This window comes from Naegleria fowleri (assembly GCF_008403515.1).
Source record: "Naegleria fowleri strain ATCC 30894 chromosome Unknown tig2, whole genome shotgun sequence".
In the NCBI taxonomy this organism is placed as follows: domain Eukaryota; phylum Heterolobosea; class Eutetramitea; order Acrasida; family Naegleriidae; genus Naegleria; species Naegleria fowleri.
This window is the reverse complement of record NW_025407934.1, coordinates 168,857-189,592: the sequence shown is the minus strand read 5'-3', so window position 1 is coordinate 189,592 and position 20,736 is coordinate 168,857. Positions and strand designations below refer to the sequence as shown.

General features: G+C 37.7%; 9 protein-coding genes across 9 annotated transcripts; 5 read left to right on the top strand and 4 right to left on the bottom strand.

Annotated features, from left to right (window-relative positions):
• Positions 1-91: 91 nt before the first annotated feature.
• On the bottom strand, positions 92-1,735 carry FDP41_000355 (uncharacterized protein; the record flags this gene model as incomplete). The annotated part of the gene is made up of 3 exons (XM_044706866.1): positions 92-1,312; positions 1,376-1,563; positions 1,630-1,735. The coding sequence occupies 3 exons, from the start codon at positions 1,733-1,735 to the stop codon at positions 92-94; spliced, it is 1,515 nt and encodes a 504-aa protein (XP_044569169.1).
• Positions 1,736-2,192: 457 nt separating this feature from the next.
• FDP41_000354 (uncharacterized protein) lies at positions 2,193-5,672 on the bottom strand (the record flags this gene model as incomplete). Its single annotated transcript, XM_044706855.1, has 1 exon — positions 2,193-5,672. One exon carries the CDS (start codon positions 5,670-5,672, stop codon positions 2,193-2,195), a length of 3,480 nt encoding a protein of 1,159 aa, XP_044569168.1.
• Positions 5,673-6,191: 519 nt separating this feature from the next.
• Positions 6,192-7,556, top strand: FDP41_000353 (uncharacterized protein; the record flags this gene model as incomplete). The annotated part of the gene is made up of 2 exons (XM_044706844.1): positions 6,192-6,228; positions 6,550-7,556. The coding sequence occupies 2 exons, from the start codon at positions 6,192-6,194 to the stop codon at positions 7,554-7,556; spliced, it is 1,044 nt and encodes a 347-aa protein (XP_044569167.1).
• Positions 7,557-7,682: 126 nt separating this feature from the next.
• On the bottom strand, positions 7,683-11,159 carry FDP41_000352 (uncharacterized protein; the record flags this gene model as incomplete). Its single annotated transcript, XM_044706833.1, has 1 exon — positions 7,683-11,159. One exon carries the CDS (start codon positions 11,157-11,159, stop codon positions 7,683-7,685), a length of 3,477 nt encoding a protein of 1,158 aa, XP_044569166.1.
• A 336-nt stretch (positions 11,160-11,495) lies between these two features.
• FDP41_000351 (uncharacterized protein) lies at positions 11,496-12,290 on the top strand (the record flags this gene model as incomplete). The annotated part of the gene is made up of 1 exon (XM_044706822.1): positions 11,496-12,290. The coding sequence occupies one exon, from the start codon at positions 11,496-11,498 to the stop codon at positions 12,288-12,290; it is 795 nt and encodes a 264-aa protein (XP_044569165.1).
• Positions 12,291-12,597: 307 nt separating this feature from the next.
• On the bottom strand, positions 12,598-14,997 carry FDP41_000350 (uncharacterized protein; the record flags this gene model as incomplete). Its single annotated transcript, XM_044706811.1, has 1 exon — positions 12,598-14,997. The coding sequence occupies one exon, from the start codon at positions 14,995-14,997 to the stop codon at positions 12,598-12,600; it is 2,400 nt and encodes a 799-aa protein (XP_044569164.1).
• A 214-nt stretch (positions 14,998-15,211) lies between these two features.
• FDP41_000349 (uncharacterized protein) lies at positions 15,212-16,798 on the top strand (the record flags this gene model as incomplete). The annotated part of the gene is made up of 2 exons (XM_044706799.1): positions 15,212-15,781; positions 15,833-16,798. The coding sequence occupies 2 exons, from the start codon at positions 15,212-15,214 to the stop codon at positions 16,796-16,798; spliced, it is 1,536 nt and encodes a 511-aa protein (XP_044569163.1).
• A 404-nt stretch (positions 16,799-17,202) lies between these two features.
• FDP41_000348 (uncharacterized protein) lies at positions 17,203-18,513 on the top strand (the record flags this gene model as incomplete). The annotated part of the gene is made up of 1 exon (XM_044706788.1): positions 17,203-18,513. One exon carries the CDS (start codon positions 17,203-17,205, stop codon positions 18,511-18,513), a length of 1,311 nt encoding a protein of 436 aa, XP_044569162.1.
• A 166-nt stretch (positions 18,514-18,679) lies between these two features.
• On the top strand, positions 18,680-20,509 carry FDP41_000347 (uncharacterized protein; the record flags this gene model as incomplete). The annotated part of the gene is made up of 1 exon (XM_044706777.1): positions 18,680-20,509. The coding sequence occupies one exon, from the start codon at positions 18,680-18,682 to the stop codon at positions 20,507-20,509; it is 1,830 nt and encodes a 609-aa protein (XP_044569161.1).
• Positions 20,510-20,736: the final 227 nt, after the last annotated feature.

The window sequence follows — 20,736 nt, the reverse complement described above, 5'->3', positions numbered from 1 at the left end:
GTTTTTCGCTTGAATTTTAAACTTGCTATTAAATAAGATACTCTCTATTGCATGTAATTTAAATATTTTTTAATTCATTATGTTTAATTAATTATTCATCAATTTTTTGTAAGAGTTCCTTGTCATAACCTGGTGTGTAATACTTCACCAATTCGTCTGGATACAAGTTGTTGATAAATTTGATACTTTCTTGAAGAGCCTCATCATCGGTCTTGATAAGTTGCAGCTTTTGTAAGCCCTTACTTTGAACGAAGCGTTTCTTGGCCTCCACATCATCAGGTAAAAGAGCTTCAAATTGCTTTACAACATATTTCAATATGCTTTGTGGTGCCTTTTCTGAAAGTAATGGATTGAGTGCGTCCAGGTATGTACATTTTTGAATAATGGCTTTGAGAGCTCTCTTGGATTTGCTCTTCAAATCTTCAGAGGCTTTATCATCCAAAAATGCCTCATTAAGCAAAGTTAAAATATTAGCTTCAGCAACAGCCTTGGCATGCTCAGAACTATGTCTTCCTATTTGACCTAAACTCCAAGCTGCTGCAGCTCGTAAATGATCAGAATATGATGGTGACAATGCGTTTCCTAGAGGTTGTACAGATTTGGCCTTAATAACAGCAGTTGCCATTGTTTCTTGGAATGCTGCGATGAATCCTAGAATCATAATTCCTGGTAATTTGTTGTCACCTTCTGCGTTACTAACATAATCTACAATTGCTGGAAGGCCGCCAGCATTAACGATTAATGCTGCTAGCTCTGGATTATGCTTTGATACTTGCATAATGCAAGAGGCTGCGTTCTTTCTGACAATTTCGTCTTCTGGATCTTGAAGTAACGCAAAAATCTTTGGAAATATTTCTCCCTCCACAACCAATTCTGCCAATTCCACCGAGTGTTTTGCAATGAAAGCAAGGCATTGGCATGCTTGACGCTTCACAACAGGATTGAGAATAAGAGGTGTTATTACAGGAATTCCTTCTGCGTCGACCACTGCCTGTGCTAATTCAGGAGTGTGACTACAAATATTGGCAAGAGACGAAATGGCAACTTTTTTCAAACTTTGTTCTGGTTGTTGTGCACATGTCAACAATAATCCAACACAACCTTGATCGACACAAATTTGAGCGAGCTCAGGACTATGCATTGAAATATTTCCGATGGCATATGCTGCCGATTCTTTTACAAGAGGATCAAACTCATCTAAACATTTCACTAATGCATCAACAGCTCCCGAGTCTACAACTGCTTGTGCTAATCTGGGGCCATGCTTGGCAATTGCTCTTAATACAAAGGCTGCATGTCTTTGATAATATTTCTGTAATAATAGTTTTAAAATGGCATGGTCCGTGATCGACAACAGTACCATTAGCACACTTACGTTGTTTTTCAAAATTGATGCAACAAGTTGAGGTACAATCTCACTTGCCACAATCTTTTCGGCCAATTGAGGACTGTAATTGGCCAATCGTCCCAAAGCCAAAGCAGCATTTTGTTGTACGCTAGGATCAGTGTCTAAAAGGAGAGGGCGTAACAAATCCAACATTCCGGTCTCTTGTTGAATCATGGCTGTTGTTGTTTTGAATTTGAATCAATTGATGCTCGGATCGCAATCATCCCTACGGAACTACTCACCCTCGATATGTCTGGGCTGCTTGACCAACTCAGCGACACTATTCGCAAACGTGGTCCGTGCCTTCTTGTAGGTTGCAAAAACTTGAGTAATTTCCTTTGATGACATTTTTTATTGTTATTTTTTGTTGTAAATTTAAGAGGCGGCAACAATTTCGAGCGGCAAGAAAATGTATATTGAGGGAAATACTTGTTGCATACATTGGCATCTCTCGGAATTTCAAATCGACTTATTTATGAGAAGTTGTATGCACTCAACTCTGGCTGCCTTTGATTATATAATCGAGATCATGATGATTATTCAATCGTCAAGCAATTTGAAAATAATGACAACCATAATATTTTTTGTGTTTGCTCCTTTTTTGAGACCATCAAGCACACATGGAATGGTCTATTATGAATTGAAAATGATGATAAGTAATAAGTTTTGACCTGGTTCTGACATCAAGTTGATGAGAAAACTTATTCCCCTAGACTCTTCTGATCGATCAATAGCAACAGGCAAACAACCACATTGCCATCTGTAGAGAGCAAAGAATGTTTCTTTGTCAAATACAACAAACTTTTTATTCATCAATAAGAATGACATCAATTTCGTTCATCAATGCTTTGACATCAAAGGATGGATCGAAAACACCTTTCTGAATGGCCATAAGAGGTTCCAATGTCAAAATCTGGCTAAACAAAATCTCCTCAACTTCATGAGTAAATGTGTAAAGCTTTTCCCTTTCAGGAACACTCTTAAATACCTCAACAACAAGAGACGAAGAAATACTTGGTCTCACGATTGGACATGGCTGACAACCATCAATCATGGCTGTGTTGAGAGTATTCACAAATTGCGCAATATTGCCTTCCCTAATCTCCTTGACACGGATCACCGTTCCATTGTGTCGTGGTTGATTTGAGGAAGATAAGAATGCATTTCGAGTGAATAGTCGCAAGAATGTTCCTTCTTCGAATGTAGAGCCGTTGAAATCAAAGGTCGAGAAGCGAATGTATTGTGGATTCTTGAATCGAATTGAGTTTTTCACAGATCTCTTTTCTCTCTTCAATTCCAATTCATTGAGAAGCTCTTGATCGTTAGGTAGAATGTGTAACTCTTTCATATAGGGATCGGTGACTTGCTTTATCTTCTGGTTCTTAACTGCATAGTCACAAAAGAATTCTTTTCGTTGAGATTTTTTCCTCTTCTTGTTTTCGGTCGAGGTTGTTGTTGATTCTGACTCTTCGCTATTTGCAACTGCTAACTTGTAGCAGATCGCAGACAAACTGAATTTGATCGAGTGACAAGTTGGAATAAGCTTCTTTGAAGACTTTTCCTCGAGTACATATTCAGTTCCTTGCATTTCTTTTCCATCTGTGACGTTGTCCTTATAGTGAAGTTTATCAATTCTCATGAACTTTAGTGTCGAGTTTTCAAAAATGTTTTCAGATCGTACAGCCACCAAGTCGCCAATGAAAAAAGTCTCCATTTGCCACGGCTGATTTTTAGAGATGTCTTCTGTGACGTCATGCTTTCGTTTGGAACAAGCCAGTTTCGAGAGACGAACAAAGCGTGTCTTTTGAAGCTTTAAGCTTTCTTCTTTCAGAAAATAATCACCAGGGGTCAAAGGTGCGGCAGGTTCTGGTGGAGAAGCATCCTCTGATGCAAGAAGAATGCTCATGTCTAATCTTGAGCGAGAAAATGACGTGTCTAACTTGTCCAGTTTTGGTTGCTTCTTTGCAATGAATGAAGTGTTGTGTGTGATGGTTGCTCGAGGCTGTGCTTCAGCAGCAGCATTCTCAAAAAGTCCCTTCTTTTTCTTGAAGAACTCTGCGTTTGTAGTTGCACTTGAAGGAGTCCTAATGTCAATAATGCTAACATCACAGGGATTTTCGGCTTGTACGTTCGAAAACCATTTGACAGCTCTTTCCGCTGCAACATTGACCACTTTCTTCTTCTTCTTTTTATACTGTGGCGTGCAAGGTAACATAATCGAGTCGTCCAATGACTGCGTGATATTAGTAGTATTGATGAAGGATGTGTTCGTATTGAGTGATGACTTGGTCTTTTGTGTCGCTTGTTTAATTCTAATCTTTTGAATCGAATCTACCTTTCCAGATATTATTAATTGAAGAACTCCATCCTTATCAATGATGGGAATTTTGTGATGGTTACAGAAATCGAGTCTGGCCTGTGTGACATCTTGATGCTCTTTCACAAGTACAAAATTCTTTTGCAAACCAATGAGTCCTGAAACTTCATCCTCCACTTTGGCTCCTCCTGCCTCAAAAATCTTTTTCCACGTTTCAGTAAATTTTGAATCACTCGAAATGATCTTAATAACAAAATCATAGAATAGTCGTTGTTGTAAAGGCTTGATTGTAAATGATTCATTCAAGTTCTGAGGAACCTCAACCTTTTCTCCAGTGCCAACTGCGACATAGGTTCCTCGTTTATGCATATACTTGGCAATGCTGTGTGAGTCTTCAATGACTTGATGCTGTTTGGCACACTCAATAAGCCATTCCTTCTTGAGTAATGGAATATCTAACAAGAGTGCCACAACATAGCTTGGTTTCATTCGTAACTCATCGGTTATGAGAACAAACTTGGATGAGGTAAACTTGGTAATTGACAACCTTTCAGTCGTGTACCATGGTCTATCGGCTCTCATGGAGACAAGTTTTCCACCATTCTCCTTAATGGTCGTGAGAACATTGTCCTTCGCATCATTTAATTCTGCAATGATGAATCTAAAATCTGAGAAAAATCCCTTGATTGCTTCTTCATTGTCGTCTGACGACTTTTGAGTGTCAGTGTCGGTTGACTCTTGACCACTACTACTACTGCTCGAAAACACTTCCTCAGAATCTGCTTTATGTCGTAATTTGTAAATTCTTCTCGAGGAGGAGGATGGAGCTCGTGTTCTAGTTGTATTCCTAAATGATGGATAGCAGACACTTTCATTCGAGCTTTCCGAATAGACAGCATCTGACGATGATGGTGACGACGAGGGTGAAGATGACCAAGTTGGAGAAGAAGAAGACTCCACAACAGGTGACAACTTCTCAATAGTTTCCTTAAGATCATCGTCATCCGAGTCATAGAGGCGCTCCAAGATGGGTGCATCTTTCTCAATCAAAGCAGAAGATCGTCCAAAAGAACTTTTTCGTCCATGTCCAACATGATCATGCAATGAAGAAGATGTTGTATCCACACTCGTGATTGGCTTCTTCTTGATCGGTGAAGTTTCTCCCAAATCTTCTTTCAAGAGTTCAGGACGATCATTCTTCATGCAAGTATTATTCGAGGAGGATAAAGAAGAGGAGAAACCAATTTTGGGATTCATCTTGTCCTGATGAGTAGTAGCCGAAGTCTCCATGATGGTTTTCATGACCAATGTTTCATCGAGAATGGACATATCCACACCTTGATTGAAAGCTTTTGCCCTTCGTTTGGTATGTCTACGTTTCTTAAGGGTTACATTCTCAAAGGGATGAGAGGAATGCACAACCACACAAATACTTTCATTGTTGAGGAATGAGGCATTGAGGTCATTGTTTGTATCGAGAGGAGGTTGAAGAGGATGAGGAGGTTGTTGTTCGGGATCTACTATTGGTTCAATTGCGGAGAGATTTAAATCTTCAATGTTGTTATTGTTGTTGATATTGTTGATATTACAGTTATTTTCATCAATCACTTCATGATGATGATGTCTGGGAAGGTGATTATCAACCTTTTCAGTAGTAGAAGGAGTAGTAGTAGTAGTAGCAGTTTCTAGAATCAAAATATTGGATGCTTCCTCTAGTAGGAGCTCCTCATCATCATCATCAAAACGATTCAAAGCAGAGAGTGGTTCAATGGCAGAAATGTTCAATAATGATAATTGTTGTGGATCACCATCATCCTTGAGTTGGTTGGTGCTTTCACGTGAGAAAGTAGCTGCTACATCGTCATGACTCGAAACTGTTGTTGTTGTTTTGGATGTTGCGATAATGGCTTCTTGTTCCGAATGTCGGTTCGAGTCGTGGTGGGTGTTGGTGGTTTCTCTATCATTCATAATTTTTTTTTGAATTATTTTTAACAGCTACTTTGAGCGCGGTACAGCCATTTTTCTCTTTTCGGTTGGTTTCTTCTTCATGATGAACGATCGAATATGTAAATCTTCAATGATGATGATCAATCTTGCTGGTTTTCATCAAATGGTCAATGAAGAGGCCACCAAAGATCAAATTTACCTCCAGGTTGAACGTGGAGATCCATTCCGTTTCGAGTTGAGAAGACCTCACGATTTGCCCAAGTGAATATTAGAAAAATTGTTTCAGACATTGATGAACAAGATGGCAACAATGAAAGAACACAAAAAAAATTCAACGTGAGAGAACCTTATCTCGCATTTCAATCTAATTTAGAAGGTGGTAGTTGGAATCAAAAGTCTATCTTCATCGACGTCTATTACAACAACAACAACGGAAAAGAAGCATTCACCATTAAAACTGATTGTTGTTTTTTTGGAAAGTTCATCATCACAAGAATTTTATTATTTATTAGTCTCTGTAGAGAATAATCAAAGAACAACATGCCGGAAGAGGTGAAAAAGTCAAAGAAGCCAAGAGGTGAGTGGTTCTTGAATTGATGATGGATATATATGATCCTTTGTCGTGATGAATGGTTGTTGTTATTGTAAATATAAACCGATGCGATAACGAAATTTGATGTATTTGGAAATTACATCATCAACAATTGAAATATGTTGGAAAATTGATCAATTATTGCTATATACTCTCACATCATGATCATATGGAATTATCATGATAAACTTGAAATACATTGTCATATTATTTCAAATTCGGTTCTATAACAATACTGAACGGCGTCAACATTTCCGCAAAACAACACTGAAACAATTCATCATCACTGCTGCTATTCAACTCTAGATTTTGCCTTCACACAACAAAGGCTCCCTGCTTGGCAACCAATTTTGTCCCCACCATGGGTTATTGTCTGCTTCCTTGCTATCACCGTTGTTTTCATTCCGATTGGAGTAGCCATTCTGGTAACGACACAAAATGTCCAGGAATACGTGAAACAATATGATGGAGACTGTATTCTTGATTATACACCTTCTAATTTACCAGGAAGAGGTCCATACTGCGAATCTACAACATCAATTCATATCTCATCAAGAATGGACCCACCAATTTATATGTATTATAGTTTAGAAAACTTTTATCAAAATCACCGTCGTTATACTTCATCTAGAAATGACATTCAATTAGCTGGTGACAACACAATTACTCCAGCGTCGGCCAATTCTGACTGTTATCCAATTGTTTTCTACGGACCTGACCAAACAAACATGACTGATTCTATCAAAAATAATGCCAACATGACCTACAGCCCTTGTGGTTTAATTGCTTGGAGCATGTTCAATGATACTATTAGTTTGTTTGGACCAAATAATACCTTAGTTTGTGACGGTCAATATCACTCTGCAACCTCAAATTGTACAAAGAAGGGTATTGCATGGTCTTCTGATGTGGATGTGAAATTTAAAGCTCCAAAGAGCCCAGCCCTTAACAGAGTAGCACCTACTGAATACTATGGTGAACCAGGTCACGCTCTTCCAACTGTCACAGATGAGGACTTTATTGTTTGGATGCGTACATCTGCTCTTCCTACTTTCCGTAAATTGTATCGTATTATCAATGTTCCTTTAGAACCAGGCACATACACTTTCAAGATGCAACAACGATTCAACGTTTCTACATTTGACGGAAAGAAATATGTCGTGTTGACAACAAGCAGTTGGATTGGAGGACGTAACTTATTCTTGGCAATTGCTTATTTGGTTGTAGGAGGAGTGAGCTTTATCTTAGCATGCGTCTTTGCTGTTGGTGCCATTATCCAGAAATTCAGACTTAGAAAACAAACCACCGCATAATTTTGATTAGAATCTTTCATTTTTATTTATATTTTCGTAAATATTGTTACTGAATCGATAAATACGTAAATTTTAAAAGTTTGTGTCTTTATAATGTGTCTTTATGCTCATCCTAAATTTCAAAAGTTATGACTGCTCGTTATCTTGCAAAATCGAGTCTTCTTGACCTGTGAATAATTTCAAAAATCCTGACAACAATTCTGGTTCGTTCGAGTTGGAATTCGAGGCTGGTAGACTCTTTACAATTCTTGCATTCTTCAAGCTTGGCTCATCTGTACATTGAATTGGCTCCAATGGTCCATTAACAATGAGTGAGAATTGTTGAGGTCCGTGTGGAACGTTTGTTCCTTGAACAACTACACGATATCGATGACCATCGGTGTTGAAACCCTTAATATTCACTTGCTCAACATTGTTGACATAATCTCTTCCTCCGTTACCGAAATATTCAGTCTTGGTTGCTTCATCTTGCACAACCAAATCAAGGTTATTCACAAGTTGTATTTTAGCATTAGGGCTGCCTGGATAATCTGTCCACACAAGTGTTGCCTTCAAAGCTTGATTCAATTCCTTAAAGGCATGATCTCTCTTACTCTCAATTTTCACAGTTCTAAAACAATATTGCTTGTACTCATCGGTAGAGACTGAATCATCTTGGTTCACAAATAATGTAAAGTCACTCTCACCGTCAAATGGTAACACATGTCTCAAACGAACCAATCCAAAACCTTGTGTGTAGGATGGAGTAGGATGTAATTGCTTCCAAATTCCATGTCCATTTGTTTCGACGAGTCCATTCAACTCTTGACCACTATTCACTAACATTGCCTTCAAAGTGGCTCCTGTTGGATTCAGAGAATTCTTTGCATTTTCCTTACCTCCAGGATAGAAACCCTTTGAAAAGTATTGATGAATCATGGAGGCATAACCAGCGACAATAGGTGTTGAAAATGAAGTTCCCTGATTGGCAATGGGAACTGGACAGTAACCCTTGTCAACATTTGCATCTAAAAGTTCTTCAGAATCGGCCAATGATGATGTTCCCAATGAACGAGATCCAAAAATTAATTGTCCTGGTGCAACAATATCTGGTTTGATTCTGTTGTCACCTCTGGTTGGTCCTCTCGATGAAAATGTACCCATATTGTTAGGCGAGAAATGTTCTGGATGTTCAATCATGTCCATCAAGTACTTTTTACCACAACAAATATTCTTAAAGAAATTACTGGAACAAGCAACTTTCTCTCCATAAATATCCATTTTGGAACAGAATGATTTTCTCTGATCAAAGCATGGAGTTTGTTTGGCACCAATGCTCTTACAAAATGAAGGAGTGGCAAAAAGTAACTTTCCTACACCATTATGTTTGTGACACATTTGAGCTTCCATCATTTCATGACGAATAATATCACCATAAAGAGGATAACCTAATTGGAAGCTCTTTCTAGTCCATTGAGAGGAACCAACTGTGATGCAATTCTTACAAGTTCCAGGGCTAGTTATGGTTCTTGTGCCACTTCTTCCACTATTGCCAGCAGCGAAGAGTTGAACCGTGTGTGGATTTTTGTAGGCCCATTCGTCAACTTCTTGGGAGGCAATTGTGTATCGTCCACCTTTGGGACTTCCCCAACTGTTGGTGGAAATTTTGGCGTGACACTTGTCATGCATGTGAGGGAAATAAATTCCTGATAAATCACGAGGAACATTCAAACGGTGAGTGGGAAGTCCCAAATCAAAGAAACACAGTTTGGCATCTTTTACAACACCATCGTACAAATCTTTCATTTCATCTCCATTTTCGAATTGATCTGGTTTAACGTTGCAAGCCAAGATGGATGAAACAAATGATCCGTGACCTCTCACAATGTCCTTATCGTCTGCATAAACCTTGTAGGATGTGAATTTATCGTGAGCATCCAAATCAATCTTATTGTAAGGGACTTTTTGACCTCTTCGATGGAAACAACAGTTATGGGTGTCAATACCAGTGTCACCAATACCAATCACTTGACCTTTTCCTGTGAAACCCTTCGACCACATCCATGCAACATCAGGCAATGCAGATTGTCCAATCTTATCGGATCCAACAAAGTTCAAGGTTGTATTTGCAATCTTGGCAAAATTCTCTCCAAGGTACGACTTGGAAGTGGTTTTATCTTCTGTACCATACTTTAGTAAGACTGACTTGTAGGTATCACTAAGAGGATTAAGATCAGAAAGTAAGTGGAATGTTTCATGATCATCGAGAGTGTAGTCATTGTTGAGTAACTTTTTGGCAGCAGCAATTTCTGCTTGATCTGATTGCTCAATAATGTGTTGTTCACCACCACTTGGTTTGTTCACAAATGTTGAATGATGATCATCGGTCAGGTATTTGTTCAAGAAGGATGAGAATGAAATGAGATCAGATTCTTCTTCCTCTTCGTCTTGTTCAAAATCTTCATCCAAGTACAAATCATTTTCAAATCCAAAAATTTCCTCCTTTTGAATGTGACGCACTGCTGGAGATGAAGATAAAACTTTGAGCAGATCATTCTTGAGTAATTGTGGAATAGTTAGCTTAATAGAAAGTTCCTTATTTTGTGAAATTTTCACCTTTTTTCTTACTTGATTCTGCATGGTTGTATTCATACGTTCAATCAGTTGAGAAATTCTGCCTTCCCAATCCTTGAGTAATCTTGTCAGATCAGTCTCATAAAAGAGTTGAATCTCAAGATCAAGTGTTGCAAGTGGATTCTTCTTGTTTCTATGGAGCTCAGAACTAATCTTATAACTTGGATCCACAATACCAACCCAAATAATTTTTTCTGCATTCTTATCATCCTCTGTCTTGAATTCCTTCTTCATTCGATTTCGATCGATTTGTCTTAATTTTTCAATAATTTTTCTCATGGATGGTGCCACGACCACAAAACTGTGATGAGGATGATAATGAACCTCTGATTTGCTTTCAAAATACCTCTTTAAGAACTTGGAAAAACCACTTGGAACGGGTGATTGGACTTGTACATAAATTTCCACTGGTCGTTCTTGATCCATTATTCGGAGAGTGCTGGCGACATGTTCAAATCGATCCACAACAGCATCGGCCAACAACTCTTCTTCATCGGCCTCCTCTTTATCATCATGATGATGCCAAGTGGTTTGTTGTTGAGAGGATTGTTGTTGTTGAGAGAGTTTCATCACCTTGATCAGTTTCTTCATCAATGAAGGTTCCTTCTCGGTATCCACAAATTTCTCTCCACTAAACAAAATCTTCCTTCCATGCAACATGCTATTCGCCAAATCATGAGCATTGTACAAGTCGCCTCGTTGTTGTTGTTGTTGTTTCTTGATTTCTCTCGTCGTCGTACTCGTCCTCGTTGTCTTTATCAAGAAAGAGGACCTTCTGAGCTCATCTTCTTCTTCGCTTTCTGTTGTGAACTCGTTGTGAACATTTACAGCTTCGGTTGAAATTCGGTTATTGCTTTGTAAGGGAGTGGAAAGGCGCGAAAGGAAATCTGTGTGCGAAGAAGCAGAACAGACCAAACAGAGAAGAAGAAGAAGAAGAATGCAACAGGAGGAGGAGAACACGAGGAAGAGAGCTCGGCTCCGAGTTGGCATGTTGACGAAAAAAAATTGACAGTGTGATGATGGACCTGCCAGTTGTGTGATTTTTTTGGTGTTTTTCATTATCGAAATTTTATCTAATGGTTATAATCAAGCGACAGTTGACAGCGAAATCAGTGTTGGTTTTTTCCCAATGCTCATGCTCAATATTCACAAAGAAAATCACTTGAATACGGATGATGGTCTTTTCGCCCACCTTGTTCTGGCTTGTTTTTCAGAGTGGCGGTTTCTGATTTTGGTTTGTAATACATGAAGAGCCTTATCATTGAATTTGTAAACCTTCTTCTTTACAATTTTCAGTACCAAGTTTAAAAAAATCACAACACAACAATGGCTCAACTCGGGGATGGTGATTCTCTTAACAAACTATTGACTGTAGATGCATTAGATCCTAATGGTTTGTTGAACCATCTATTGCAAAATTCTTCTAAAGAGGTAATGATGCAATGCTCTGAGCAAAATCTCGCGTTCATTTGCCAGCTTTTCAACGAACCATTTGATGCTAGCAACGTTGAGGCTTGTGTTGATGTTTTATTTAGAAAGGGAGTTTGTAAAGAGGGTTCTTATCCTCATGCTTCTAAAGCTGAGGAGTTAGAAAGCACCATCTCTGCTCAGCGCAACCTTGCAGAAATCCAGGGAATGTTTCTCTCTGTTGAAAATTGCTCTATCGTAGAGTTTCAAAAAGAAAGTCAGATCAAGGAGGACACAAGTGCATTCATTTCCGGCTTTGATGATTTTATTCAAAGTTCTGTGAGTGCCGCCAATGCAGGAGTTGCCATTTCCGTTAGACCATCAATTTGGCTTTGCAAAAAACGCAATGACTCTCTTGCAAGACAACTATGCGCAAGATTAAAAATGTCCCAAGAAGCCATCATCAGAATGCACAAGTTGCAACAAGAGGTCGATTTGATGAAGCAACAACTTGCAAATACCCAAGAAGAACTCGCCGCTGTAAAATCCAGATTCGAATCCGAACTGAACATCACGAAATCCGAACTTAACACAACAAAATCCGAGCTGAACATCACCAAATCCGAACTTAACACCACAAAATCCGAAGTTCAGAAATTACATCAAGGTGTTTCCAAAATCCAAAGAATCGTGACTGATTTAATTTCAAATTGATAAGGATACACTTGAAGGGATCATGTGGCGGAGTTAAAGATTAATAAAAACATGAACTTCCTAGTTGTTATTTCAAGAGAAAGTTGTTATTGAAAGTTTCAAAACTGTAGAGGAAGAAGATTCTGATTGGTCTGAGAGAAGAGATGAATTGTCTGATGATTATTTAACTGACAGCCATGGCAAACTTGAACAGGTTGATGTAGAAGTGAGAGGATTAAATTCAACCCAAATCCAATAAATTTCGAACAATTCATCAGATCCTTTTTAATTGGATTTAGTGAAGCTTTGCTTAGGGAAAGAAAAAATTTTACAATTTGTTACGTGCTAATTCAAATATTTCGTACAAGGTATCCCAATCAGGGTTAATGAAATAACACCATTTACAATTGAAATCGAGTTGAGAAAAGTAGAGGCCTCCAAATACTGCAAAATACAGAAACAACATGCAACCAGCAACTACTCTCAACCAAAGATGAAATTTTCCTTTTGCTCTTCCTTTCTTTGTGAAACAATAGAAACAGCAACAACAACACGCAGAACATCCACCTATTACCTTTTTCATGAGTTTTACAATTCCTTTTTTGGTCGTTTTGGATTGAGTAGATTTGTTTGTTCCTTCGCCGCTTTCAAGATCCACTGACTCCATCTGACTTTCGGTATCTTTGGTCGCAGTGAGCTTCTTTCTTTTCGCTTGAGGATTCGTTCCTCCTCCATTACTACTTCCAACCATGCTCTCTTCATAAGGATTTAGGTCTCTCATTCTGGGAATGGTGGCCAGGGTTGTTAAAAATCCAACCATAAGACCTCCACAATGCGCAAAATTATCAATCCAAGGAATCAAACCAACAATGATTTGAGCTACGACTTGAAATGTGAGCAAGACAAAATCTTTTTTTGGTTGTGGCATGAATCTCCAATTCATCCACAAATCGGCATAGATTGCACCCAAAATACCAAATAATGCACTGGATGCTCCAATGGTAGTAATTTGTGGTAGAAAGAGAGCACTTAACAAATTTCCACCCAATGCACTCATGAAATAGATGAAACCCACGTACATAATTCCCCAATGCTTTTCTAATGGAAGCATGACAGTTAATTGCCACAACAGATTCAAACAAAGATGAACTATACCACCATGAAGAAAAACAGGTGTGACCAGTCGATACAGTTGCCAATTTGGAGAAATTATGAGTTGACCCTTTTTTGCTCCCAATAGAATCATTGTTTCTTCTGGAGGACCAATGAATGGATTCACAATCACAGACTCCAAGCCTCCAATGGAGATACTCACCACAAACATCAAAATCTGTACAATGCTAAGAAGAATTGTCAAGTAAGGTACTTTTTTAAATTCCTCACTCAGTGATCGATTCACAGTCAATGGATTTGTGGAGTCCTTTTTGAACCGATCTTTGAAATAGAGAGCCATGAAATGAATCTTTCCTGATCTAGGGGTCTGAGGTGTGGGAATAGATGGAAGAGTTTTCAAATGCTGAATAGAATTTCTTAAATTAGACCCAGAATGGTCATGATTCAAAGGGTCCATGTCATATTGTGGATTAATTCCAACGAATTGATCACATTCAGGAAATTGGAGTTGTTGTTTAGGGTGTGTGGAAAGACTGCCCACTTCTCGCTTGATTTTCTCAATTTTCGCTTGCAATTTCTCTTGAGAAAGGCGTTCCTTTTCTTTTTGCTTTAACGCCTTCAACTCTTTGGAAGAAGGAACAACCGAACGAGAATTGGAGATATTATTGTTGTTGATTACAGGCACCGGTTGGACCTCTGAAAGAGAGATGGCAGAGTCTTGTCTTGAACAGTTTTGGCATGTTGAACTATTCTCTTTGCTTTTCCTTTTGAGAAATCTGGCAAGTGACAGCGATGATGTAATTTCCTCATCTTGCTTTGATTCTTCTTTTTTTTCGCCCCCTGTCTCTTTTGATTCTTCCTCTCCCTTGGTCCAGTCCCTTGAAACATAATCAGAGTTCAAAGCCAATTCAGGAGTTCGAGGTGTCTTTGGTCGCTTGGCAATCTTTTCTTTCTGAGTGGAATCCATTTCGAATGGATCTTCACCTGGTGGTATTGTGATTGGATTCGATGGAAATGAAACAGAGGGAACTCTTGGCTTTAAGTTGGAATGTTTCGTTGTAAATTGTTCCCTCTCGTCCTGATGAATCAAAGGCTCTAAATTAAAACGAATGGAACGTGCGGAGAGGGGTGGTTGTTGGTGATCTTGCTCGGAATGACTTTTATGTTGTTGATGGGACTCTCCAGATGATGAAGGAAGAATAGAAAGAGGAATGAAACTAGGAACGGTTGAAGCGGATAAAGACTGAGAAGGTGGTGTATTATTCAACGTAATGTTTCTCAGGGAAAGGCTTTCTTCCTCATTCAGTTTAAGAGAGGGAGGTCTTGGAGGAGGGCGAAGAGAAATGATGGATGAACCTTGATGAGAGGAGGAATTCTGGATATTCGAGTTGGAAGGTTGATCAGAAACAAGTGGTTGTTGTGGAGTGGAATCAAAAGGGAGAGAAGAATGAGGAGAGGATATCATTACATTGGAATCTCCATTCGTAGGAATCGAGTTGCTAAGGCTATCATGAGGTGAAGGATTCAATGGAAGAGGAGGAACCGAAGGAAAATAGAATGATGAAGAAGAGTGTTGATACTTGTATTTGAAATTGTCTCCTTTTGAAAAATGCATTTTTTTAAACGGTTGTTTTGTTTTTAAGGAACCCAATAAGGTTCCCAAAATAAGTAATCACCTTAATGAGAAAGTGGTCCATTCAAGAATATAAATGGTAATTAAAGAAGCCGCAAGGATAATATCAATGATTGGGCCTAGAATATGATTAATTGTATACCAAAAACTAACACAACTTGTGTGTTTAAAGCAACTCTGTTTTAAAGCTGAAAAAATGTTTCAATCTACGCCACTGTTGGAAATGCTCCAATCTCATTGTTTCAGAGCGAGAGAGCGAGCAAGAAGAACAAGTTTGTTCACACACACATCAGCGGAGCATTCGAGTAGCATCAACACTGTTGTTGCCGATCGGAGCCAAAATGAATCACCATCCACGAATAATGATGAAGCAAGACAATTATTAGATTGGATACCCTTCGGAAATTCAAAAGGAATTGAATATTTACGGATTGCTCTATCCAATGAGAAGTATTTATTGAATATTCGTGATGAATTGATGGAGAATATGAAACAATTTGTTCATGTTTTTGTGAATCGGAATTGTAACATTGAAGATATTGGAAAATATTTATATGAGAACAGTGAAGAGGAGTATCAAGGAATGGCAGAGGAATTACATAAATACATTCAGCATCTTTGGGATTTTAAATTATGTGAAGCTAAGGTTGATTTGTTGGAATATTATTTACAAAGACGATTAGATTTAGTATGGAGTTCTGAGAAATTTAATCACAACAGAAAAAAGCGGAACACGGTCATTGTATTTTCCCAAATCAAGCAAAACGTATGTTTTGGGTATGATTGAATGAAACACAGCAACTTTGTGTCACCATAGATGAAAAGAAATAATTTTTTAATAGCCATGATACGAAAAAAGTTTGAAATAATTTTCAAACAATACAAACAATTCGAATTATTGTTAAGCATTAATTTTAAAAATTCAGGATTTGTGACAAAAGAAAGTTCAAAAACAGAAGCTTGGATGAATTACTTTGAATATGAAAAATTTGGAATCAACATGCACTCGTTGTTTAAGCTGCAAATTTTACATTTTGAGCAATTTAGAGCTGAAATTTCTACCTTTTTTAGTAATATTCAATGGACGAAAAACCAGTTTACTGATTGTGTCAATCCGGAATCCTTTCAGAATTATATCTTTTCACGTGAAATAGATTCTCCTCTTAAAGAATTTTTCCTCCTCTACCAACCAAAAGTTTCCTCTCATAACAAGCACACAAACATATTGTACGATCCTCTTGCTGAAGAGTTGACCATGAAACAACACAAACAGAAACAAATTAGGACTATGGTGTCACAACAAATGGATGAAATACATGAAACAGATGAAGTGCAAAATTATTTTCGAAAACTCTATATTGAACACAGTGACACCTCAAAACAAGCTCCACCTACCTCACTATTGTTCAGCAATGGAGACTTATACTCGAGTTCAAGAACAAAAGAAGAAAACAAAACCATCTATTCCACCGATTTACTTAAGGCCACCATTGAGGAAGCTTTCACACAACATGAGCTCATGGATTTTCTCACCATTTTATTTCCTTCCTTATCCTATTCGATTGAATCCCATGTATTGAAAGATCTCAAAATCATGAATCATGGTCAGCATGTGCAAACTTCCTCCTTCGATTTCGTGTGGAATCGTTTGTTCATCTCTCCACTTCTCAGAAAACATTGTTTCCACCACGAAAAGAGTTTTATAACCTCATTCATGACTCGTCTACTCTCTCAAACATACACCCTCTCCACACAGCTCGAGAATGTCCTCAACCTTCTGTAGTAGAGAGAACTTATATTGGACACAAATCTCACAACAACAATCATCGTGGTCGAGTGTTTCAGCTTGGTCGAGAAGCACAACATCGAAATTTCAAGTTCATCATCGCTATAAAAAAAATTTTCAACAGACACCCGAATTTACTTTTGAGGTATGCAGAACTACATACTCTTTATCACAAACGGATCAGTTTCTGATGTTAATGTGTGTGTATTTTTATGATGCCATTTGCAATGATGATCATCGACAATACTATGAACGGGTTAAATGTTCATGATGATCCTGTTCTTGTTATTGATCTCTATTGTTATGAATGGAAATTGTTTATTTGGAATGATAATGGTTCAGTGGTTTACTCGGAGAAGTTTTATTTGGAACGATCAATAACAACATCATCATCATTGAAAATGCTTGGATGGCTAAGCAAGACCTTTAAGAAACTGTCCAACAATGAGAATGGTCTTTCCTTCCCCAAAGCTGTTGCATCGGGAAAGAGTGATACTACCATCGAGCTCTCCTCACTCGGAAAGAAGTTTAAAGTCAATAGAGAATCGGTTCGGAAGGAGAGTCCTGAATTTGCCAATCGTTGGTTCCAAGGTAATAATACTGACAAATTTACGATTGAGATCGGGAAAGAGAAGGAATTTATGGAATGTATTCTAAATTATTTGAGTAATGATCATTTTGAATGCTCGATAGAGAGTTTAATGGGCGTATTAGTTCTTGTGCTTGAATATGATTTCAAGGAATGTAAAGAAAAAATTGCATCACATTTACAACGAAACATGAAACCACTCGATTCTCTCGGTTACTTTACGGTCATGTACAATCATTATGTGTCACGTGATAAGGCACCTCTTGATGTGCACGAACAACAGATCATGACAAGAGCAGTTTTTACAATATTAAGGTACTTTTTCGAGCTCGAAAAGAATGAACAATCACGGAAAATATTAATTGAGCAATTCAACTCTGGTCACATGCTCTACATTTTCAAGCATAATACTGTCAGTGGAATTGTGGTTCCATCTTTGCAATTTTTACGATTTCTCTCTGAGTGGACACTGTATGACTTGCAAAATCGAGGAGATGGATTAACTGAACTTGTTGAAGTCGAAAAGAATATGAAATATGGAGTAGTGAAATGTTCTCACATCGATACATTCAAGGAATATGGTATCAAAGAAAGCGAAACTTCTTCAGAGTTTATTCATGCAGAGGATGATTTTAAAGTGGAGCCAAATAGTGACCATTCTATCATTTCAATTCATGGAACTGCCTCTCAATATGCGTATATCAAGATTTATAACAACACTGAGATGAATTTTGGAGTCTACACATGGCGAATTAAGGTAAACAAGTTTGTTTTTTGGTTAGGGATTGGTGTCGCCCTAAAAGAAAAAGTTGAAAACAAAGTATTTGATGACTTTGTTTCGCCATACAAGAGCCATGGCTGCTACATGTGCTCTGCCAACTCATACCGATGGTTGCCCACTGAATATTTCTCATCTTCATTCCCATTTGAAACTGGTGACGAGATTGAACTGACAATGGACTGTGAAAACCGCAAACTTACTTTCCGTAATCTCTCCAAGTCGGCAAACAACACTCAAACCATTTACAAGATCCAAACACCAGTCTACCCATCCATTGTGATGGGAGGACAAGAAGAAATTGAATTTAAATGGCGTTCAGAACCAAGTGTCAAGATCAATTAAATTAGATCGTTCATGAAAGTTACAATTTAATATAATATATAATATAATTGTAAATTTCATGAACAATTAATATATAATAATATTCACAGACACGAAAGTTAATTAAGATAAATTGTTGAACAAATTTTTGAATTTCCTTTTCAATCGTAATAATTGAGTTAAAAAAATGAGTCTTTTGAAGGAGAAGTTGCAAAAGGCGAGAATTCATTCAAAAAGCAAAAACATTTCCGTGTTCAACAAGAAGAGAAGCAATGAAGAAGAAGAAGCAGCATCATCGCGTTTGAAGAGCTCGGAACCTACCAACGAGACTCTAGAAATAACTGAAAAGAATGGTGTCCATGAAAGAGCACTCCCGTCATCATCGGAACAAAAAAAGAGAAAGATGGATGATAACGCTACAACGCTGAAAACAAACAAACAAAAATCATATCAAGGATATATTGATCAATTGGAAGAATGTATCAATAACCAACCAGAAACATCTCATATATTTACCTCATCGGAATTAAAGGAAGCCACCAAGAGCAGCGTTTCCACTTCTAAATTAATTCATATCGCTAACAGCAATATGATTCATCCAATTGTTAAGAAGGATCTATTGAATAGAAGCAATGAAGAAAATGTTTTTCTTTCTCTGATTCAAAGCGTTGTTTTTGATAATATTTTGAACGGAAAGGATGTCATTTGTGAATATTGCTCTGTTGGAAGTTACTCATCGTTTGATGCGCAAAGTAGCAATAATGTGTTAGAGGATTGTGCATTGTCATATTTAATTCCATTACTCAGCAATGTCTATAAGGTCACAAAGTCTAAGAAGATTAATAATTTAGGTCTCGTATTGTTAGATTCAGAAGAGATTTTAACAACTTTGAAAACAAAACTTGAGAAGAATTTACCTTCTGCTCTAGAATCTGGCACTATATCTTTTATTCAAAATGCAACTTTTGAAGAACGCCCTGTTGTGATTTCAACCCTAAATAATATCATCAAAGTATTGGAAGAGCGACCAGATTTATTCTTGAAATCTTTACGATGTGTTGCTTTTCATTTAGGTGAAGATTATTATGGAAGACTTCCAGAGTTATTCAACACTTTAAGCAGCATTTGCAAATATTTACCACAAAAAACTTCTCGTCAAACATTATTTTACTCCAATTCCATCTCGAGTAAGACTTCAGAATTTGTTTTGAACAATTTGACGAGAGCAGGTCCTCCATTTGTGAAAATGAGTGATATTTTAGCAGAAGATGCTCTTATCAAGCAATCCATCGAGATGGACAGGAGCAAGCAACAACATTCTTACATCTCTGTGGGTTATCCTCTCAAATTAGTTTACTTATTTTCGTTGATAGGATTTCTTGCAAAATATCGAAAATTCCAAACGATTTTTGTTTATTTTCCTACTGCAGAGCTATGTGAATTTTACTCTTCCTTATTTGTACATACTAAGGATTACAAATCTATTACGAAGAAAACAGCTACACATTTTGTCTACGATGGTATGGCTCACACACCAGCGTGTAAGGATGCATCTAGGGCCGTGGTTGTCCATTTTGAAATGCCACCAGATAATGCTACCTATTTACAACGAATTGGGAATATCAGAAGATCGATCGTTCTTTATACAAAGAGAATGAGCTCAGCCTCTGATGTGTTATTTTCTGAAAAATCAGATCATTTAGAAAAGTATGAAAAGTTTTCAACGGAGCATGTCGATTTGTCCATCCAATTTCAATGCGAACAGGCTGTCGAAAAGGATAATGCTTTGAGAGATGCGTTGAAATTTGCCCTCAAATCCTTCCGAATGATTCATTCTGGCTTTCTTGATTCCATTGCACTGAGAAAACAACAATCAAACATCAAATCTGTGAAACACAAAAAGAAACTTTTAGAAGATTCTGAGATTTTACAACCATTCGCAGTGACAGATACCAATGTGGTTCAAAAATCTTACGATTTCTTTAGAGGACTTCTTTTACCAGAAGATCTTTGTTGAATAGATTCGTGCAATTTATCAAAATTTTGTTTTCTTTGCCAAAACAACATCTGCTAGATCAATTTTCTTTCGTTTTCTTTTTCCCTTAAATAAAGTCTTCAAAGTATTTCCAGCAATATCCAGCAATGCTGAAAAAGTTTCGTCTTCTTGCTCCAAAAAAAACTCCAGCACTGGATTGCTGCTCGTACTATCTTCATCTTCCTCGAGAAGGTCTATTGGATTTTCTT